Source organism: Culex pipiens, chromosome 2, assembly GCF_016801865.2.
Source record: "Culex pipiens pallens isolate TS chromosome 2, TS_CPP_V2, whole genome shotgun sequence".
Lineage (NCBI taxonomy): Eukaryota > Metazoa > Arthropoda > Insecta > Diptera > Culicidae > Culex > Culex pipiens.
In genome coordinates this window covers 210,358,486-210,381,259 of record NC_068938.1, presented here as the reverse complement: position 1 = coordinate 210,381,259, position 22,774 = coordinate 210,358,486, and the positions used below count along the sequence as shown (strand labels likewise).

The following is a 22,774-nucleotide window of genomic DNA, read 5'->3' as shown; positions in this document are numbered from 1 at the left end:
GATGCAAAATACGTTTTTTTCGGAATTTTGAGTACGCCATCACATCGGGCGTCTAATTTTACGTAAAAGTCCCTTTGACACCAAATGTCTATCTTATCACCGTTTCAGGCTGCAAATTATTGAAAACGAAATTTTTTTACAGTCGAGGAACGGAAAATGGGAGAATTTTTAAAACTTAACGAAGCAAAATACGTTTTTCCGGAATTCTGAGTATGCCATCAAATCGGGCGTCTAATTTTACATAAAAGTCTCTTTGATACCAAATTTCTATCCCATCACCGTTTCAGGCTATAAATTATTGAAAAACACCTATTTTTTCGCATGTTCAAAAATTGAAGGGGCCGTACGCGTACAGTCGGAGGGGCGCGTCACGAGATATTAAAAAAAAACGGATGTCGGATTCGTGATCAGGGACAAAAGTTACCCCTTAGGACAAAGTTTCACGCAAATCTAAGAAGGGTCGGGGCAACTGAAAAAAAATAAAGTTGTCCAAATTTGGCTAACACAGCAACTTTTTGGTTCCTTATAGGGTCCTTAACAACTCCCCAAAGTTAGGGAACGATTGGTTTAGTCCTCACTTTGCGCAAAGCAATTCAATTTTCCATACAAATTTGTATGGGAAAAATCATTTTTTTGAATTTTGATATTTAAAAAATCCACGTTTCACGCTAATCAAAACCGGATTCATATTCGGATGCTCTGGAATGTGCTCTACAACTTTCCCGAAGATAGTATGGTGCTAACTTGCTCCTATAAAAAGATACAGCGTCCTCAAAACTCGTCTAAAACGTGATTTTCGATCAAAAACACGTTTTGGACGAGTTTTGAACACGCTATATCTTTTTATAGGAGCAAGTTAGCACCATACTCTCTTCGGGAAAGTTGTAATGCAACTTCCTGGAGCATCCGAATATGAATCCGCTTTTAGTATAGCGTGAAACTTGTTTTTACTTTAAATCAAAATTCAAAAAAATGATTTTTCGTATACAAATTTGTATGGAAAATTGAATCGCTTTGCGCAAAGTGAGGACTAAACCAATCGTTCCCAAACTTTGGGGAGTTGTTTAGGACCCCAAAAGGAACTAAAATAATGCTGTGCTGGAAAATCGATTTTGATATTACACCCTAATTACCCATATTCATAAGAAAATTGATAGATTTCATTGATTTTCAGCGACTTTTAAGAAGAAATATCCTGTAAAATAAAAAAAAATAATTATAAATTATTTCGATGAACCCCGCAGAATGTCGGGATAAGCCCTTCTTTCAATCTGCCAAATATCAGACTTGCCGATTTGTTTATCTCAAGTTTGTTCTACGAAACACACCGTGCAAAGTAACATTTTCAAGAAAAATCATTTAAGGTGAAGCCGTTGATCATTTTCGAAAAAATAGTCATCACTATAAAAAATTGTGTATTAAATTCAATTTAACGAATTTCAGCACCAAAAGGAATCAGCATGTGCCGGTTGTTGCCTTCTTGAAGCCACTGAAGGAATTTTTGATCTAAATCAATTGTGCATCAAAATTTATATAATTTTGTGGCACAGTAATTGACGTCCTAGTTAGCAATCATTGATTAATGACGATTTCCATAACTTAACAAGGATTGGGATAATCGTTACCAAAAGGAATCAGCATGTGTAGGGCACTATTTTTAACAACTTGTTGAAGGAATTATGTCAAAATATTGAAAGCGACGCATAATGTTTATCTTTGAAGGAAAAATCATGACAATGATGGAAATCTTCACGTTAAACAGTACTTTCAAGTTTTAAAATTTAAATGTTACCTATTTTGTTTGAAGAAAAATATTCTGATTTTCACAAATATTGTCATATATTTATACAAATATTTATACAGGATAGTTTTAGTCAGTGATAAAAAGTTTCAGATGAATTTTTGTACGTTGAAGATGAATAAAATAATATGTTGAGTATGATTTAGAAAACCAGATCGCAAAGAACGATTTCATTCAAAAACTCAAATATTTTTCTCGTTTTCTTCAGGTCACCCTCCCGTGGTCCACCTGTCCCCAGTTCAACGGCACCGACCTGCCCGAGTGCGAGCGGTCCTCGGAGACGGCGTACTTCTGGTACCGGACCACGCTGGACGCGTCGCCCAGCATCGAGGAACCGGAGGGCTTCAAGTGGTGGATCGTGCTCTGCCTGCTGCTGTCCTGGACGGTGGTGTTCTTCATCGTGATGAAGGGCATCCAGAGCTCGGGCAAGGTGGTCTACTTCACGTCGCTGTTTCCGTACATCGTGCTGACCATCTTCTTCATCCGCGGGATCACGCTGGAAGGGGCTGGGGCGGGCTTGATGCACATGTACACGCCCAAGGTGGAGAAGCTGCTGGAACCGACGGTGTGGCTGGACGCGGCCACGCAGGTGTTTTACTCGTTTGGGTTGGCGTTCGGGTCGTTGATCGCGTTCGGCAGTTACAATACGCCGAAGAACAACTGCGTGCGGGATGTCATTCTGGTGTCGGTGTGTAATGCCTTCACGGCGGTCTACGCCAGCGTCGTGATCTTCGCCATCCTCGGGTACAAGGCCACCGTCGGAGTGGACCGGTGTATCACGGTGTAAGAATAGAGTTGGGATGTGGTCGGATATGAATCTACATGTCTTCAAATCTTCACAGGAACAAACACATCCTGATCAAGCACGGGTTGCTTCCGTCGGTTCACGTGGACAATGCCGAGTACGAACGGGTTATGTACGGGCTGGACCCGGTTGCGACGGCCAACTGGACGCTTGAACATTGTAGTCTCGAGGATCAACTGGATAGTGTGAGTTACTTGTAGTATTAACCTGAAGGTACTATTAATTCCAATTTCTCAATTGATCAACTTGCAGGCCGCCGAGGGCACCGGTCTTGCCTTCATCGTCTTCACCCAGGCCATCGTGCAGCTCCCAGGAGCGCCCTTCTGGGCGGTTCTCTTCTTCACGATGCTGCTATCGCTCGGACTTGGGTCCCAGATCGGCATCCTGGAGGGTATGCTGTGCACGATATTCGACATCGACATCTTCAAGCGGATTCGGAAACCGTACGTGACGGGTAGGTTTAGAATGATTTTTTTTTTGGTATTTCTTGGTTTGACGACCTTCTGATTTTCAGGTGTGGTCTGCGTGTTCTGTTTCTCGATTGGATTGATCTTCACCACCGGTGCCGGCGAGTACTGGCTCAAGATGTTCGACTCGTTCGCTGGAACGATCGGGTTGGTCGTGGTGGCTCTCATGGAGACCATTGCCGTCATCTACATCTACGGACACAAGAAGTAGGGTTTTGTAGAGGTTTGGGGGAAGATCTGTAAGCTAACTGAATTCCCATTCCAGGTTCACTGAGGACATCTACCAAATGACTGGAGTCCGACCCGGAATCTACTGGCAGATGACGTGGAGGTACATCGGTCCGGTGATCATGACCGGAATCCTGATATCTTCAGTACTGAGTATGATCCTCAGCAGTCCCAAGTATTCCGCGTGGAACGGTGAACTGGTAAGTCTACCGTCAATTACGTCAATTACGTGGTACTAACTCAAATCTTCCCCTTCAGGGTATCACCGAGAACAAATCCTACCCGGACTGGGTGATGGGGATCGCCCTGGCCATGATCCTGGCGTCCGTGCTTCCGATGCCGGTGGTGTTCCTGCTGCGCCGGTTCCAGATCCTCAAGGTCGACCTGGACATCCACCAGGGCTCGATCCGGCGCAATGAGACTACGGCGTCCACCAAGGAGATGATCGACGAGGACGACGTAAGTAGCATGCTCTCTTTCCCCCTTTTTCTTGCTTTCCGTTTTCTCCCAGCAGTGCCACGTGACGTGGCAAGAAAACTCTCACAGACAAACACACCCACATTTATTTATTCTTTCGGTTTTGCCTTTCGGAGAAAAGTTGTTTTTCCCACACTTGAGTTGATGTTTGCCGATTTGGTTTGAATTTGTTTTTTCCCCTCCCATCAGCAACAAGACAGAGTCGGGCATTACAAGCGGATTATTTGGTCAACTTTTCCTTTTGTGATAAATCATCACGCGCACACACTCACGAAGTCACGCATCGACCTACACAAACACAAACACAACACAGTTCATTGCGTCCGATGTTGTTATGTTGATTTTAATGCGTGATAGATGAAGTCGGGTGCGAACTTGACCAGCGCTTCATTGATAATGATGTTTCGGGCGTTTGGCGTGGGTTTTTCGACGAATGATTTATGTGTAAGGAGATGGATTCATTTGTATTTAATCATAAGAGATTTATTGGTGATTTATTTGAGTTATGTGCAATGTTTTTAAAAGTCTAAAATAAAAATCGAATGGCATAAAAATAAATGGAATATAAAAATTTAGCTTTTAAATTAATGTCATTTAAATTGAAGATTTTTCTAATGAGACCACCATGATTTAAAAAATCATCAATGATATTCAACTTTCGAATGCTTTAGTATTCTAAAAATCAATATTTTGCACGATCTCTATACACAGTAAAAAGAGTACAACATATGGCGAGTTAAGTAATTTTAGCTACATTATTGTGTGAACATTAAACTACATAGCAAAATACGATAGTTTCGCCTAAATTACATATTTTTACCAGTAAAGATTAATTTACACAGAAAAAAAATAGTTTTGAAAGGTTGAAACTTTGGTTGGTTGAATAGTACCTCTTTTTATGATAAATTTTACTTAAAAAATGTGTAAAAATGTGAACCTGATGAAAATTCATCAGAAAGTGATGAATATTCACCAATTCCTGATGTAATATTACACATTTTTTGACACAAAATCTGTCACCATTTCCTGATGAATATTGCCATCTTTTTTTGTGTACGTCAAATCCAGGTGATCTTTTTTTTTAATTTCATTTCTTACACATTAGTTTAAATGAATTTACGTAAAAAAGAGAAAATTTATATAGGCATCGTACACCCAACCGGCGGTTGCATGATTGTGATACATGGCGGCATGAAAGTATATCAGAATCTGCATGAAATCTGTCCTCATGCATTTTCTGCGATATATGGGTATGACATTTTTGCTCGTTACCGACAATTATCGACATTACCGACGGCAGATTGATTGTATTGCAGAAAAAAATCATTACAGAACGAGGATTGAACCATCAACTTCTAGGTTGCTGATCCGACACGCTACCACCGCGCCATGGACGCTTGATGAATGGTGAGGGACAGAGCGCGAACATAATGTTCTCTCTGAAGTGTTGCTCGGGGACGCACCAGCATTTTATGTGTTGGTGAGAACTGCAGATCGCTGATGTATTTACACGCGGGCAAAAAAGATCTATGGGCTTGCTGCAAAAAATGTAATAAAATATAACATTTTCTGCAGCAAATCCACTGTTGCAGATTTTGAGATATATTTTTCCTTTGGGTGTACCTACACTCTTTTTTACTGTGTACATTATTCAAAAATAACAATGCAAACGACAACACATTTTATGATAATTGAAATAAAATCTGGATTTATTATTTTCTTCTCAATGAACTCCCGACCTATCGCTTACAAAGTTGAAGCGCTAATACAGGGCATGCAGCCAGCAAGAAGTCACGGTCAAATGACCCAGTACTTTTAATGTATTATTCCAAAATGCACTGTTTTTATTTCAAAATGCACTGTTAAATTTTGGAATGTTGATATTTTTTCTTTTTGGTAACTTCTTTTTCGATGTTAATCTACATCAATTTATGTGTGAAAACGCAACTACTCTTAAAAAGATGTAAATTTACACATTTTTCGAAGTATCATTACACATTTTTGCAGACACAAAATCTCTCCACATATACTTTAATATTATCATGATTTTACATTTACTTTGTATGTGTGTTTCTCCAATTCTGTGTAATTTTAGTGTATTTTGAAAGATGTGATTTTTTACAATCAAATTTTATTCATGTTTTTCTCTTTTCTCTTGTGTAGATAGTATGATGTGTCAAATGATTAATTCTTGAAAATATGGTTACCATTTCTGGTAAAGTGCTATCCAAAAAAGAGTTGCACCAAGATATTAATTGTTACTTATTAATTTGATAAAAAAAAGTGCAGTTTCCATATTTCAAAAAAAATAAAATTTATTATCCGTGTGATATCTAGTAATCGCCTTTTTTAAATTTACTACTGTACGGATTTAAACTGGCTTTATCTTATACACAGAAAAAAAAGCATGATAATATTACAACTGGGAAGGGGTACATTTTTTATGTCAGAAAAAAAGGTGTAATTTAACCCCTGAAAATGTGTAATTTTACCACTTTTCTGTTGTAATGTCGCTTTTTCAGTCTAAATTGAGGTAAAATTGCATCATAAAAGAGGTAATGTTGAACCTTCCAAAATTACACCTTCCAAATTTACAAGAAAATTACTGTGTAGATACCTTTAAAACACTTTTAAATATTGAAAACTTTACAAGATACAGGACAAAAATTACAAAACTTTGCATAACCTGGTTTTAGTCAAAAACGTCGAAATCTTTCCTAGCTTAACTTAAAATAAACATTAGTAAACAATACATTTAAAAAAAATGCAACCTCTTATTTATCAAACAGTTTGTTTGCGACGAGTTAAATTACACATAAAAATATGTAAATTTACACATTTTTTCAGGTAATATTAAATAATAATGTTTCTGATCCGTCAGCATTCCCTGAGTTAATTTTAACATTATTTTTACTGTGTAACTTAAAACAAAACATGTTGTAGAATTCCGTCTCGTAATGAGTATACTGAAAATAAATATTTGTTTTGTAAATTTCAATCAGAAGTAACACAGTAATTTTAACAAAATATGATCTTGTATTGAGCATTGAGCACATTCAATAATATAAAATAATAAAAAAAAATCAGTTATATGTTTTTAGTTATTTTTCTCAAAATCATTTTATCAGAATCTCAAAAAGTAGATTCCAAGTTGAATTATTAAATTAAAACAAAAAATTATATAAATGATTAAAAACGTGAAAAAACTGTTCTCAAAACTTCACCGATCAAATTTTTTCTCACTACTAAATTTACTCCCTACACAACCACACCACTCTGACACTCTGTTTCACATTGAAAACGCACGTGCACCACTTTTGCTCTGTGCAATGTCCAGCCACACACATGAAACTGTACCGTGCTGACACCCACCCACAAAGCCACCCACACACCACGTGTACAAAAATCACCATTGGATGTGAATTCGTTTTATTTTTCGTTGGTCACACTTCAACAAGTGCCGTGTAGCTTACTTGGTGTAACATTCCGGGCTAGTTCTGGGAAATCATCGTCCTCTTCGAAAAGGCATAAGAAATAATCTAGAAAAAAGATGAGCTCCGCTGCAGAAAGTCATTTCATTGACACAACGAATTACAGTTTGACGTAAAATTTATACGACGCATTCCTCACAGGATATGTAGAAATGGTAAAGGTCGCCGAATGCAGTCTCGGTTTGCCATGACATAAGAGATACATTACAACGTACGATGGTAAATTTTACTGCTGGCAGGAAACCCCTTCTTCGACGATGTCCTGGAAGGATCGCAGTTGGCAGTGACTTTTATCCGTTTGCAATGTGCAAACTATTTATCATGGCCTTCCACCACCAACATCATTCACCGCAAAACCCGTCAAGAATATGTATTTTGTCCTGTTTATGACAGCCAATGTGATTGCAATGTGGCGCCCATCGAATTCATTGCAGTTCCCGTCTCAAGTGCTTCATAGCAAAGCTTTCATTCCGTGTGCTGACTTGTAGGATTCGTTTAATTTCCCGTTTGAGTTTTTTAAACCCGATTCGTTTCTGTACAAACTTTGTTTTCAACTCGACACATTCAAACCCATCCCCCAGAACAAACTGTGTTTCTTGATCGTGTGTAAACTAACAAAAACTAACGCAAAACTTCCAACTGTCATTCTCTTTTTCTCTCTTTTATATACGCTAATATGTCTTCCAACCAAATCCCATTTAATGCCAAATCATAAACAATAACAAATCATACCATTGCTAACGAACCAAAAACGCTCCTTGTTGCTCGCTGTTGCGTAACAAACTGTGTTCTACGTGCGCCGACGAACCAATAAAAACACACGCTGTAAAAACATGCCACACAAACACACTGAAAACGCAAACACAGGTGGTCAGTCCCGATTTGCCACCGCCGCAGTCGCTGGCAGGAACACGGTTCACGATCGGAGATTTTGATGTAAGTTAAGCTTCGCGGTGCCGCGCGTCCCCGTCATCACTAGTTTTCATCTAATAAACAATGTCAGAGATCATCATGCTTCAAGTCATTTCATGAGAATGCGATATCGTATCTGAACCTCATACTCATTGATGCAAGCAATCATAGTGTGCTCTGTTTTCGTCTGACATTTGATCATAAAGATGTGCGAGTGAGATTGTTGAAGAACAAATTGTGTTATTTTTGACTGGACACTTTTGGTCGGGTAGGTCGGTGGATTAGCAAAAATGCTTTTTTTGTAATTTTCTTAGAAAATCTTTGGATAAAGTGTGTTTAACTGATTAAAAGACGTCTTAAAACTAACTGCGTAGAAGTAAAATGGTTTGAACATTATAGAATGATAAGTTAAACAACTTGAAATAATTCCGCAACAATCTCAATTGCACATCAGTCACAAAATATTGCGCGATTATTTTCAACCCTATCTAACTAGTAGGGTTGGAATTATTCAAGTAACAAGCTTAACCGTAATGCCGGGTAGTATCGTATTTTTTTGCAGTCAAATTCAAAGTTTGTTTAAAAAAATTAAAATTAAGTTTTAGAGAAATCAGTTAATTGACTCTAAAATGATTTCAGTGAATTTAATTTGTCAAAAACAAGTCAAAATAATAATTATTATTATTTTAACATTATTTTGTTCTGTGCTTGTTATTCTATTTGTCTTAATCTAGAATGTGTAAAAAAAAATAAAACAAATTGTTTTTTTTACAGTGATAAGGTGTATGTTAATACTAACCCGCATTACGAAAATCATTCGCAATTTCCCCCTTCACGAACTACTAACTCATGTACTAATCAACGTTTCCGTCTCATTTCTCATCCCCTTGCCCCCTCTCCTCTGGCATCATTCCGCGCTCAATAGATTCGCTCATAAATTATGTCCTCTGATTGGAATAAATTAAATTTAAAATTGCAAATCTTTAAAATCAATCGAAAAAACCAAATTTGCTTCCTCTCCTGCCTCCCCCTCTCTCTTTCTCTAGACCCGACCGTAAACACGTGCTAGTTTGGCACGTTTCAAAACCCCCTCTCAATAGCGTTTTGTGTAGAGCATCCACAATCATCATCTGAATGTGTAGAACCAAAAAAAATACAGCAGGTCATCTCGTATAGAGTCATCTACCTAGTTTCGCCCGGACGCAAAAAGGATAATTGACATGAAAATTTCGTTGAATCTTTGAAAGTTATAGACCAAAACGGATGACAGTAGTGCGGCCGCGACGACGACGACGACGAACCGAACCAGACATTTAACCTCGCCGCCAAACTCGGTGACGATCGTGACGACTACCACGACGGCGTCGTCCCTGAAGCCGATTCTGGCCACCACCGGAAGTAACAAACGGCAACAGCAGCAACAACAACAACAGCAACAGCGCCAGTAAACACGAAGAAGCACAAGCCAATAACGTTAACGCAACGCAACAAGAATATTGATGAAATCTGCGATACACAAACAGCAACAAAAAACAAACAAACAAAAATTAACAAAATTATGCTCGACAAAGAAATTGAACCATACACCAATAGATGTGAAAAAATTAAACAAAAAAACGTTACAGCAAAAAAAAACAACCCCAAAAACCCTCATCCGCCCGTTCAACACCCCCTTTTATATGTGTTGTAAGTGTTATTACTAACACACACAGTAAAAGCTAAATAACCACAAACACACCCAAAAAAAAAACACGCACGTGGATGAATCGCGCTAGCTGACGAGCTCAATGTTTTAAAGGGAGAAAACGATTTTTTGACAATATGGTAATTAATAGCTTCACTAATCGATATTCTAGTTGTTCCTCACCGTTTAATCTGTTTAACCATAATTCTGTGCTTGCTTGTTGATTGTTTTATGTTTTATGTTGTTCAACGAAGCTGCTTGTTTTTTTTCTGTGTTTGATTTTCTCCATTGCATGCGAATCATGTTGAATGTTGCTATTTGTCTAGTTTTTCACCTACAACACAAACTTTTTTCACAAATCACTATTAAAATTTGTTTTATCCTAATCCCGTTTTCAAAATACAAAAATAATTCATTTCTAGGTCGCATTACAGAGCGGGTTCGCTAGTTCGAACTTCTCTAATCCGAATGTCAGCTAATTGACTTCTTTATTCGACGTTTACCAATCACGTGATTTTGTGCATTTGACAGCTGTCAGTCGTTCCAATAAGCAAATCTGGATTAGCTCATTCGAATCAGTGAATCCGCTCTGTATTCACGAAAACAATGCATGTAATGAATAACTCCTCTTTACAGTGAAATCTTGATTGTTTGACACCGTTTATTACGCCTGTGTTGTTTTATTATAAAAAGAATCAAAATTGACATAGTGACACTTTTACACCGATCCTACAAATCTAACCATAAATAAATATTCTGGACATCTCTTAAACTATTGATGTAACTAAACAAAACAACAGAGCTAAAGATTTCATTTTTTTTAATGAGATACAAAATGGAACCAGGTTATTGAATACATACTATGGCCAAAGAAGTCCATTTGCATAATTGAACTGTCCATTTTTTTCATACAATTTTGACAGGCTTTCAATATGTCCAAAAAGCTGTATCTTGAGAACGCTACACTCTTAAAAAATAGCCGATTTTTTAATTCGATTTTTCACACAAAAAATAGATTACGCAAAATAATTATTTTTGAAAATCTCATTTTTTGAATATGTTTAAGATAACAAAAAATGCCATCTCTTGACCTTTACAACAAATTGGTCAAAATGCATTTAGCAGTGTTGCCAATCTGGATTTTTTTTAAAACGATCAATAAAGTCGAAAAGTTTTTGAATGTAGAATTAAATTTGCAGTCGAAAAGTGCTTTGCAGAAAATTCAATATCGTGCATCGTTTTTCAGTTCATACAATTTAATTGATTTTTGGGTGATAAGTTGACTTTTTTATATATGCTTGACCCTCTCTGAAATGTTTTTTGAAAAGATCAGAAAATTTCCTAAAAATTTGCATCAAATATATTGAAAATTGGACCGATGGTTGCAGAGATGCAGTCTCTACATCAACAAGATAGCGATGAAAACATTTTTTTTTCAGATATGGTCAAGCTTGGTCATGTTTTATTGTAGAAAAAAAAAGTCACGATATCAACAACAAAATAATGTTTAGTAGATAAATCTCGAAAACGGTGCAAGATATCTAAATTTATCGATTGAACATTATTTTTTTTTTCAAGTTTTATTTTGTTTTTTTTTTAACTTTTTAAAATCTTCAAACTTAAGTGTTGCATTTTAAGGACCGCTACTAATTTTGGAATCTCTTGCACTGTTGTATGAATTGTTCAAATAATATAATAATTATTGGGTTTTGTGCAATCTTCAAAAAACTTAAACTCTACAAAACAATTATATGCCTTGACTTCTTGTGTATTTATTTTTGAATATATAACAATCCGTCTATCCTAATCGTTTAATATTTTGCTAATTTAATGTATTGATACTGATTTATTTTCTTTATTACAATTACAACAAAAAGTTTGTTACAATCGTATACTTATGATAACTTTTCTATATTTACAAAATATGTTTGTTTTTACTTTTCATTCACTAGACACTATTTCAGCTGTTCGATCTTTTCTAAAACCTGTTTACAGACTCAGCTTTAAAAAAAAAGTAAAATCTTTATCGTTTGAAAAATGATAAAAATGACAAAAATCACAAAAATGACCAAAATGACCCAAATGACCCCAATGACCCCAATGACCCAAATGACCCAAATGACCAGAATGACCAAAATGACCAAAATGACCATAATGACCAAAATGACCAAAATGACCAAAATGACCAAAATGACTAAAATGACCCAAATGACCAAAATGACCAAAATGACCCAAATAACCAAAATGACCCAAATAACCAAAATGATCAAAATTGACAAATGATCAAAATGACCCAAATGACTAAAATGACCAAAATTACCCAAATGACCAAAATTACCAAAATTGACAAATGACCAAAATGACCGAAATGACCGAAATGACCAGAATGACCAAAATGACCAAAATTACAAAAATGACAAAAATGTCAAAAATGACAAAAATGACAAAAATGACAAAAATGACAACAATGACAAACATGACAAAAATGACAAAAACGACATAAAATAACAAAAATGACAAAAATGACAAAAATGACAAAAATGACTAAAATGACCAAAATTACCCAAATGACCAAAATTACCAAAATTGACAAATGACCAAAATGACCGAAATGACCAGAATGACCAAAATGACCAAAATTACAAAAATGACAAAAATGTCAAAAATGACAAAAATGACAAAAATGACAAAAATGACAAAAATGACAACAATGACAAACATAACAAAAATGACAAAAACGACATAAAATAACAAAAATGACAAAAATGACAAAAATGACAAAAATGACAAAAATGACAAAAATGACAAAAATGACAAAAATGACAAAAATGACAAAAATGACAAAAATGACAAAAATGACAAAAATGACAAAAATGACAAAAATGACAAAAATGACAAAAATGACAAAAATGACAAAAATGACAAAAATGACAAAAATGTCAAAAATGACAAAAATGACAAAAATGACAAAAATGACAAAAATGACAAAAATGACAAAAATGACAAAAATGACAAAAATGACAAAAATGACAAAAATGACAAAAATGACAAAAATGACAAAAATGACAAAAATGACAAAAATGACAAAAATGACAAAAATGACAAAAATGACAAAAATGACAAAAATGACAAAAATGACAAAAATGACAAAAATGACAAAAATGACAAAAATGACAAAAATGACAAAAATGACAAAAATGACAAAAATGACAAAAATGACAAAAATGACAAAAATGACAAAAATGACAAAAATGACAAAAATGACAAAAATGACAAAAATGACAAAAATTACAAAAATTACAAAAATGACAAAAATGACAAAAATTACAAAAATGACAAAAATGACAAAAATTACAAAAATTACAAAAATTACAAAAATTACAAAAATTACAAAAATTACAAAAATTACAAAAATTACAAAAATTACAAAAATTACAAAAATTACAAAAATTACAAAAATTACAAAAATTACAAAAAATACAAAAATTACAAAAATTACAAAAATTACAAAAATTACAAAAATTACAAAAATTACAAAAATTACAAAAATTACAAAAATTACAAAAATTACAAAAATTCCAAAAAATACAAAAAATACAAAAATTACAAAAATTACAAAAATTACAAAAATTACAAAAATTACAAAAATTACAAAAATTACAAAAATTACAAAAATTACAAAAATTACAAAAATTACAAAAATTACAAAAATTACAAAAATTACAAAAATTACAAAAATGACAAAAATGACAAAAATGACAAAAATGACAAAAATGACAAAAATGACAAAAATGACAAAAATGACAAAAATGACAAAAATGACAAAAATGACAAAAATGACAAAAATGACAAAAATGACAAAAATGACAAAAATGACAAAAATGACAAAAATGACAAAAATGACAAAAATGACAAAAATGACAAAAATGACAAAAATGACAAAAATGACAAAAATGACAAAAATGACAAAAATGACAAAAATGACAAAAATGACAAAAATGACCAAAATGACCAAAATGATCAAAATGATCAAAAATGACAAAAATGACAAAAATGACACAAAATGACCAAAATGACCAAAATGACCAAAATGACCAAAATGACCAAAATGACCAAAATGACCAAAATGACCAAAATGACCAAAATGACCAAAATGACCAAAATGACCAAAATGACCAAAATGACCAGAATGGCCAAAATGGCCAAATCGACCAAATTACCAAAATGAAAAAAATGACCAAAATGGCCAAAATGACCAAAATGACCAAAATGACCAAAATGATCAAAATGAACACAATGATCAAAGTAACGAAAATGACCAAAATGACCAAATTGACCAAATTGACCAAATCGACCAAAATGACCAAAATGACCAAATTACCAAAATGACCAAAATGACCAAAATGACCAAAATGACCTAAATTTCCAAAATGACCTAAATGACCAAAATGACCAAAATGACAAAAATGACCAAAATGACCAAAATGACCAAAATTACCAAAAAGGGCAAAATGGCCAACATGACAAAAATGACAAAAATGACCAAAATGGTCATAATGGTCATAATGACCAAAATTACAAAAATTACAAAAATGACAAAAAATTGACCAAAATTTCCAAATTGACTTTAAATAAACCTTAAGTTTCAATTCAATTATGTTCAATTAGTGATATTTGTATAATTTCTCAAACGGCATTATTCACTGTGCACGATCTAGAGTGGTTGGCTGGCAGCACTTGTTAGTGCATTTTTCAAAGAGTTTTATTCTGACCAATTCTAACACCGTATTTTTCGTTCTCCCACCCTCACCCCAACAGGACGACGATGACGATGATTTCAGCGGGCCGGCCCTGGGTGGTCCGGTGAACGTGCGCAGCGACAGTGACGACGAGGACGAGCCGCCGACCATCGGCAAGATGCTGGCCAAGCAGGGCCAAACCCCGAAAGCCCAGACGTTCCAGTTCAAGAACCAGCACCACCTGACGGCGAACCCGTTGGCGGCGAGCCCGGCCCGGAAGAAACCCTTCAGCATGGAGGTGATGGACCTGTAGGGGGATGACGCGGGGTGGAAAGGAGGTGGAGGGGCAGCAGCAGGGCAAGGGGACTATTACACTAGTACTACTTAATATTACCACAAGCTCAGCTATATTTTTATACTGTTTTTTTAGATTTCTAACTAGACGTGTACAGAATGAGAAAAAGAAAAACGTTTTCGCTTCTTGTGTGAGAGATTATGGCTTTTTGGAAATAGGTTTCAGTGTATTTTTGGTTGATTTTAGTTTCGATTCTAACCTTAATCAGTTGTTTGTACATATGAATGTAAATTAGTAAGGAGGTAAACTTGAAGCAAATGTAACGAAGAAAGAGGAAATCCCGTAATGATAAGCGTAATGTTAGTAAAAATTGCAACCAAAAACCTGTGTAGTCACTAGTATTACTTAAAGGCCAAAAAGAGTAAATTAGAAATAGTTCGGTACTTGCAGAAAATCACGTAAGCGTACCAACGCGAGAGGTGTGAAAATCTCTCTCCCAAGTAAAATTCCGTTTTCGCTCCTCTTTGCTTCTCTCTTTCTCTTCCCGCGCAGCTGCGTTCTCTCGCAGCTTCCACGACTACCTTGCTCTGCAGATTTTCCGCAGCTGCTGCAGAGTTTCTGCAAGTACGAAAGTTAACTTAATTTATTTGGTTGGCTCGTTTGGTTTCTGAACATCATCGTTATCAATCGTCAAAAGCCCCTTCCCGATTTTTGAAAATGAAAAACAAAACTATAATTTTATCGACAACAGCAACAACAAAGAAATACAAACGAAAACAATAAGCTTAACAAGATAACTTGATATTACTCAAAACCAAGCATACAAATGCTAGTTATACTGGAGCGAACAAAAAGTAACCAAAAAATTGTGTAATTGATTTTCTAAACGGAAAAGTAGTCTTGTTCAAGTTGATCCACGAATTTATTTCCTCGTTTTTGGTTTGTAATAGGTGATATAATTTGTAAGTATCGAAAGCGCGTTTAACGAAAAAAAACATGTGTAGAAGAAGTTAAAATCAAACGAAAAATGGAAAGAAAAAAGTATTTCAAATTACCGTAGCCACTGAGAGCAACTTATGAGAGACGTGAGATTAGGTGTTAGTCTTAAATAAAATCTGACAAAAAATATCATTAGTAGTAGTAGGATGGTTCTTTTGTTATCCATAGCTTAAGCCATGGGTGTAATATTTCGATAAAGGCAACTGAAGCAACTTTGGAGCGATTTTATTTAAGTTTTAAAAAGAAATGTTACACAAAATCTGACTTGCACACATGCACAACTACAAAAAAACCGAGCAGCATACAGTTGTACATAATGTTCCTTTCCCTCTAAGTTATTCGATAAAACTATTTATTTTCTAGCGAAGAAATTACTGACACAAGGAAAAGGATGAAAAACAATAAACATTGTGATCAATACTATATTTAATAACAAAAAAAACAAGAAGAGAGTGTAGCTTGTAAGTTAATGTTTTAAGAGTTAAGTCCCCAAAAAAAGTAAAAAAAACGACTCTATATTAGAACCACGCTATACTTTACGTGCAAAAATAAAACTGAGAAACAAAAACATAAAACAAAAATATCACTCCTCCACGAGTACCTTAACCACACTAACACACACTCACACTGAAAGAAAAATATGAACAAACTTTGACTAGAACGTACTTTGATGGATAAACATTACACAAAAACACAAAACACACTCTCTCACGAAACTCTTACACGCGCAGTCACTCACACTCACACGAATCGTATGCCCTATTGTTTGTTAAACTGACGCTAACGCTTAGGCTTTAGTAAACAAAAAACAAAAACAAAAAAGGTGTCACTCGCTTGGCGCAGTGACGCCGACGAAAACGATTTTTGCTCATCAAGTATTATCTCACTGCTGTTTTGTTGTCTTTTTTTCTATTGTTTATGTTTTTGTTTTGTTCAAACCGATTTTTAGATGCAATATATGAGAAAATGGAACAATCTTGAAATTTTTATAGCACTTGCGAGTATAAGGTGTGTTTTTTGGAAACAAAAAAAAATGATGCAAAGCAATATGCGAAATTTGTTTCATTCTATATGAACGCTAAAAAATGCACTCTAAGCTCAAATCTAACTTGTGCTGAGCCTAACAAAATTAAATAAATTGTAGAGAAAATAATTTAAACGACGATAAGCTGTTCATTCAAATTGAATTGTGAAGGATTCCTCTCAGAAAGAAATTCGCTCTTCGGTTATCACTCAAATCTTCTCTTCTTCTGAGAGTTTCATTTTAAATGGGAGAGCGTGAGAACTGTCGAGTTGTTGGGAATCTGAGACAAGCAAATTTTTAAGGACAGTTTACGTTCACTACCAAAGTAAGAAATCTTCCATAATATTTCTTGTCATGTGTATGTTGAAATAACGAGTATATTTTCATTGAAACACAAACACATACAAACACACGCAGAATCATTAAGTAAAACTAAAAATATGAAACAATGTAACGACTGTGAGCGAACCTAGCGTTAAGGCCAAACTTATACCCTGACATTATTGTTATTATTTCAATAATTGACAAATTAACTACAAAAACCCATGTTCAAACTAACGTCAACCCCAACACAGAAAACACTCACACACACAACAGAAGCAATTACAAGTCCAACACAGGCAAAATTCCGCAACCCCGAAAATGTTCGAAAATCAGGCAAATCTTGTTGGAAAATTTAGACTAATCACAAGCACTAGCGAAAATAGATAGAGCATCAAATAAGCTGAGAAAAAAATAACAAATCCTTACGTCAATTGCTTAACCGGAGAGACAAACGAACGCTACCATAAAACAGTTAAAAATCAACCGAAATCGCAGCATTTACCAATTCACAATTTCATCGTTAAAATTCTTTTAATCGCTGCAAAAGTTTGACAGAATTGCATTTTAAACTCTCGTGAACGCTCCGTTTTGAGAGAGCCTAAAACAGCTCACTCTCTCGCTTCGAAGCGAGAGAGAGTCAAAGTTACGCTCTCTGTGAGGAAGCTGCAGAGAGAACAATAGTGATGGGCGCTGCCCAGAAGTTCAAGAATGCAATTCTGTCGACTGCTGGTGCTCTGCAATAATCTTCGTTTTTGATTTCTTCACACCATGAATGACGATTGAAATTAAAAGACTCGATAGCAACCAGGGTGATTCAATTCATTACTGTTTTTAATTTTTCGTATTTCGAAAACTCGCAAAAGAGAGATAAAATCATCCTCAAGAAAAAACACATACACTGGTTTACACTACTTGTAATTAGAAGAAAAAAAACGTTTAACAAAGAAAAAAACTAAGCTTATATGAAAATGAAAAAAAAAAACAAAAAACTAATTGTGGCTTACAAAACAAACACATTCGTGAAAAGATTGCGAATTTTGCCTTCGGGTGAAAAGTAAAAACCATGTTATTATATAATATCACCTTAGAGAGTTGAACAAAACGAGTTTACTGACGTTTGAACGCTAATCTCCCCTTAAAAATTAAAAAAAAAATAAGATGATGATGCCATAAAGCGATTTGATCTGTGAGGCAAGGCCCGGAGGGAAGCTTGGTTGAAAAAGCTTCCCACACGCAGAGAGAAAAGCAGGAATCCAAATAATTGTGAGTTTTAACCCCTCGTTTTTCATCCCCGCTGCCGTGGGGCGCTGATAAGCATTTAGCACTGATTAGGAAGAAAAGAAAAACTAACCCTTTAAAAGAACAAAAAAAAACCTTATCGTGTAGGAAAAAGCTACTGATTGTGCGTGGACGTCGATCTTCATGGAAGATCTCAAACTATCCTCCCCGTTTAATCGTCTGTTGTATAACAAAATTAAAACGAAATTTGCGTTTTTCGAAAAAGTTAAGTAAGCTTCAAAACCCCAACCAAGTACGTAATCATAACAAATTTAAAATATCCCAAATTCCCACCATAACAACAAAACCTGAAACAAAAATCGCGCGAGGAAACACCCGTCATTACAGGTCAGCCAACCCCTCTCATAAATATTTTACGTTGCCATTTTTTGAGAAACAAATTGCAATCCCAACCCTAGTGAAACAGAAAAAAAAACTCATCAAAAACTCACAGGTTCTCTCAGAATGACGCTCTATATCTTATTACCTAATAGAAATCACATGTTGCAAATAGTGTAAATTGAAATTACTACCAGCATAACAGACAAAAAGAAGAAGCAAAAAAAAAACTTGAAACAAGGAAAAAACAGATAAAAATAAAAAAAAAACTGATGGTTATTATTTAAGGAACTACTTCACATTGAGAATGGAGGAATAACGTGGAAAATATAGTTCGTTAAGAAGATGATATTTTTAAGGTTAGTCAATGATCCGAAATCCTTTCCAAGTACATGCACCGTACGCGTATGGCTTTAGCTGCATCAGGGGGTGACGATGAAGATATTTACTTTTCTTAATTCGTTTTAAGAATTGTTGCCTGACCTACTTACCATCACTAAAAATAACAGTGCTGAAAAGTTCATCTTTTATGCACTTGTATCGAGAAACACAGTCATGCTGTGGTTATCGATCTTCGCTATCTCAATATTGCTCCATCCATCGATGATTTTTTCAGTTTCTTCAAACTGCATACTTCGATGCTTCTCTTGTCTCAATATTAGTCCTAGCTCAATGAATTCGTTCCTCGATGGTCACTTGGATTTGATTTACTCCAAAAATACTAATACTAGTACTCTCCGGTTGTCAATATTTCCTTTTTACTCATGGCTTTCACAGACTTTTTTCTTTGTGCAACAAAGTTTCGAAAGGCGTTCAACATTTATTCGACTTTATTCTCCGGACGTTGCAACGATTCTCTGCCATATCTGGGTATTAGGAAGAATATTTTCCCAATCGAGTCTTCATTTTGGATTGTCCTGCAATCGGATGCCTCTCTTCCTGGATGGTACTCAAGGTTGTATAAGCAAGATTACCATTGATAAATTTTACGTTATTTTAAAGAATTTTTTTTTATTTTAGGGCTAACATTTAGCAAGAAAAAGATTTTAAAATAAGAAGCAGTTATACCATTTTGAACAAAAGATTGTTACAGAGATGTTTCAAAGATTTGAAAATATCTCAAAAAATCAGGGAGCAAAAATATATTTTATTTTAAACTTCAAAATATCAATGAAATTCCAATAGCAATGATACAAAATATATATATTTTTTTGATAAGGTCCTATAGACATATGAAAGACAATAGTTTTTTAGGTCCTTTTCAAAAAAACTCTAGATATGTTTTCTAGTTTATTTGAAATCACTTAAAATATGTTGTATTTTGCAAAAAGTGTTTTCCACACAAAAAAATGATTTGCCTCTCTTCCTCAATGGTACTCAAGGTTGTGTAAGTAAGGTTTGCTACCATTGATAATGTTACGTTATTATATAGTATAACTTTTTTTATATTTCAGGGATAAAATTTTGCAAAAAAAAAGATTCTCAGAATAAGGAGCAGTTTTATCATTATGAACAAAAGATTGTTAATCAACAGCACCGCAAAAAATGTTTTCCATACAAAAAATAATAATTTTGTGTTATGATTGCAAACCAACAGCAATAACAACTTATTGATTTTTTTGTGTTTGTTATTTTTGTGTACGAGGAACTTAAACATGGCCATTAGGGTGACAATAAAAAAATCGACCTCAGAGATACCCCCTGATTCGATTCCTTTGGCAAAAATAAGTAACTGTGAAAGTTTTTAGCGAAATCGCTCAAAATAAAAGTAAAATTAACCTTTTAAGGGTAGCTTTTTTTTAACCTTTTAAGGGTAGCCGTCTTCGACAAAGTTGTTTGTCATAAAATTTTAAATAAGAATCTCACACTTGACAATGATCCGACGCATAGAACGCCACTTTTTTGTGTAATTAAGATTTTTTTTGCTTTTTCTCATACATTTTTTTCGATTTCTCCCATACAAACTTTAACGATAAAAGCGACCCTTAACCCTTAACCAATTTGGCTCAAAATTTGCACAGTTTCTTATTTTTACCTAAAGAATCAAACCAGGGAGTATCTCTTAATATTTTCCAAAATTTTCATTTTTTCTTGTCACCCTAATGACCATATTTGCAACGACCAAGAAAGTTTGAATTTTTTTTTTAAGTTGTTGATAACGAGGTATTAGACACAGAAACAATTGCAAATTGGAATAAATCAAATAAACACTTTTTTTAGGTTTTGTCTTTTTTTTAATTTATTTTATTTTTACAAACTTTTTCAAATATTCTTTCGGCCCTCCACTGTTTCAGAAAAAATGCATCCGACTGGCAGGGTCAAAAGGTTGGGCACCCCTTCGACTTCGACAAACTGGTCAAATAGCCACTTTCTCAAAAGCCTTTTTCGTGAAATTCTGATAACTTGTGAAAAATGTTAATACATTCGAATTATTGTTTTTGTGTGCTCTACAACCTAGTACAGAGTGGATTGGATAATTCCAATGGAACTAATTGAAACGACTGAAAGCAGTCAAATGCACAAAGCCACTTTCTCGGAAATTGACAAACAAAGTAACACGTAACAAGTCGAAATGTAACATTAGTTTGACAACTCAGTTTTGACGTTTGAGTGCTTTTTAATTCAAATTCGTAATATTTACCTTTTCGACAGTAGTGGACGCCCGCCGCTTCTGTCAAAAAGGTAACTATTATGATCGGATTTCTATACGAACATGTTCCAATTAGCGTGCAATGGAATTAGCGGACATTTAAAAAAGCGATGGCAAAGTTACTAAAAAACCACGTAATTTAAAAATGATTTTTTTTATTCTAAATGACAAATATACCTCTCAGATAATATGGCCTTCCTGATAAACAACTAATAAAGTAATTAAATATTAATTCCACTGGAAAATTAACCAAAACTTTGAAATTTGTTGAAATTAGTTGCCGTAGTTTTGAAGATAGTGAAATGTCTGTAACAAAAATCTTGGTACAGAAGCTCTGGTTGATGTGCACCGTTAATGGAAAATAAGCCAAATAAGGTGCTTGAATGGTGTAAATCAAAGAATTGGATGGAAATAGAATCAAATCCTTTACATGCTAAACATTTCCCTCTATATTCAAATGTGATCTCTTAACGTGAAAACTTCCACCATTGCCATGATTTTTCGTTCAATGATATAAATTTTGCGTCGTTATCAATATTTTGACAAAAATCCTTCTACAAGTTGTTTAGAATAGTGCCCTACAAATGCTGATTCCTTTTGGTAACGATTATCCCATTCCTTGCGAAGTTATTAAAATCGTCATTAATCAATGATAGCTAACTAGGACGTCAATGATTGTTCCACAAAATTATATAAATTTTGAGACACATTCGATTTAGATCAAAAATTCCTTCAGTGGCCTCAAGAAGCCAACAACTGGCACATGCTGATTGCTGATTCATTTTGGTGCAGAAATTCGTTAAATTGAATTTTATACAGAATATTTTAGAGTGATGATCAATTATGTCCGAAAATGATCAACGACTTCACCTTAAGGGTAATTCTCCGCCAACTCACACAGCAGTTGCCCCGACCCCTCTTCGATTTGCGTGAAACTTTGTCCTAAGGGGTAACTTTTGTCCCTGATCACGAATCCGAGGTCCGTTTTTTGATATCTCGCGACGGAGGGGCGGTACGACCCCTTCCATTTTTGAACATGGGAAAAAAGAGGTGTTTTTCAATAATTTGCAGCCTCGGATTCGTGATCAGGGACAAAAGTTACCCCTTAGGACAAAGTTTCACGCAAATCGAAGAGGGGTCGGGGCAACTTTTCCCGATTTCGTGTGAGTTGGTAGAGAATTACCCTTAAAAATACAAAGAAATTTTAAACAATTGAGCAACCCTTAAATATTAATGACATCCTTCCTCAAGAAAAAAATCT

At 34.8% G+C, this 22,774-nt stretch overlaps 1 protein-coding gene across 9 annotated transcripts in view; it reads left to right on the top strand.

The window, feature by feature from the left end:
• LOC120412358 (sodium-dependent neutral amino acid transporter B(0)AT3) overlaps positions 1-18,272 on the top strand; it is a 69,253-nt gene extending 50,981 nt beyond the window's left edge. For 6 of the 9 annotated variants that reach the window (XM_039572773.2, XM_039572776.2, XM_052707183.1 and 3 more), the window contains exons 5-12: positions 2,010-2,584; positions 2,644-2,791; positions 2,859-3,060; positions 3,121-3,280; positions 3,339-3,501; positions 3,560-3,760; positions 8,137-8,205; positions 9,435-9,952. In XM_039572773.2, coding sequence (XP_039428707.1) covers positions 2,010-2,584; positions 2,644-2,791; positions 2,859-3,060; positions 3,121-3,280; positions 3,339-3,501; positions 3,560-3,760; positions 8,137-8,205; positions 9,435-9,629 — 1,713 coding nt within the window. In that variant the 3' untranslated portion in view covers positions 9,630-9,952. Of the gene's footprint in view, positions 1-2,009; positions 2,585-2,643; positions 2,792-2,858; positions 3,061-3,120; positions 3,281-3,338; positions 3,502-3,559; positions 3,761-8,136; positions 8,206-9,106; positions 9,403-9,428; positions 9,953-14,683 lie in introns of those variants that run through there. The other 3 variants (XM_039572782.2, XM_039572781.2, XM_039572779.2) reach the window with 3 other exon arrangements.
• Positions 18,273-22,774: the final 4,502 nt, after the last annotated feature.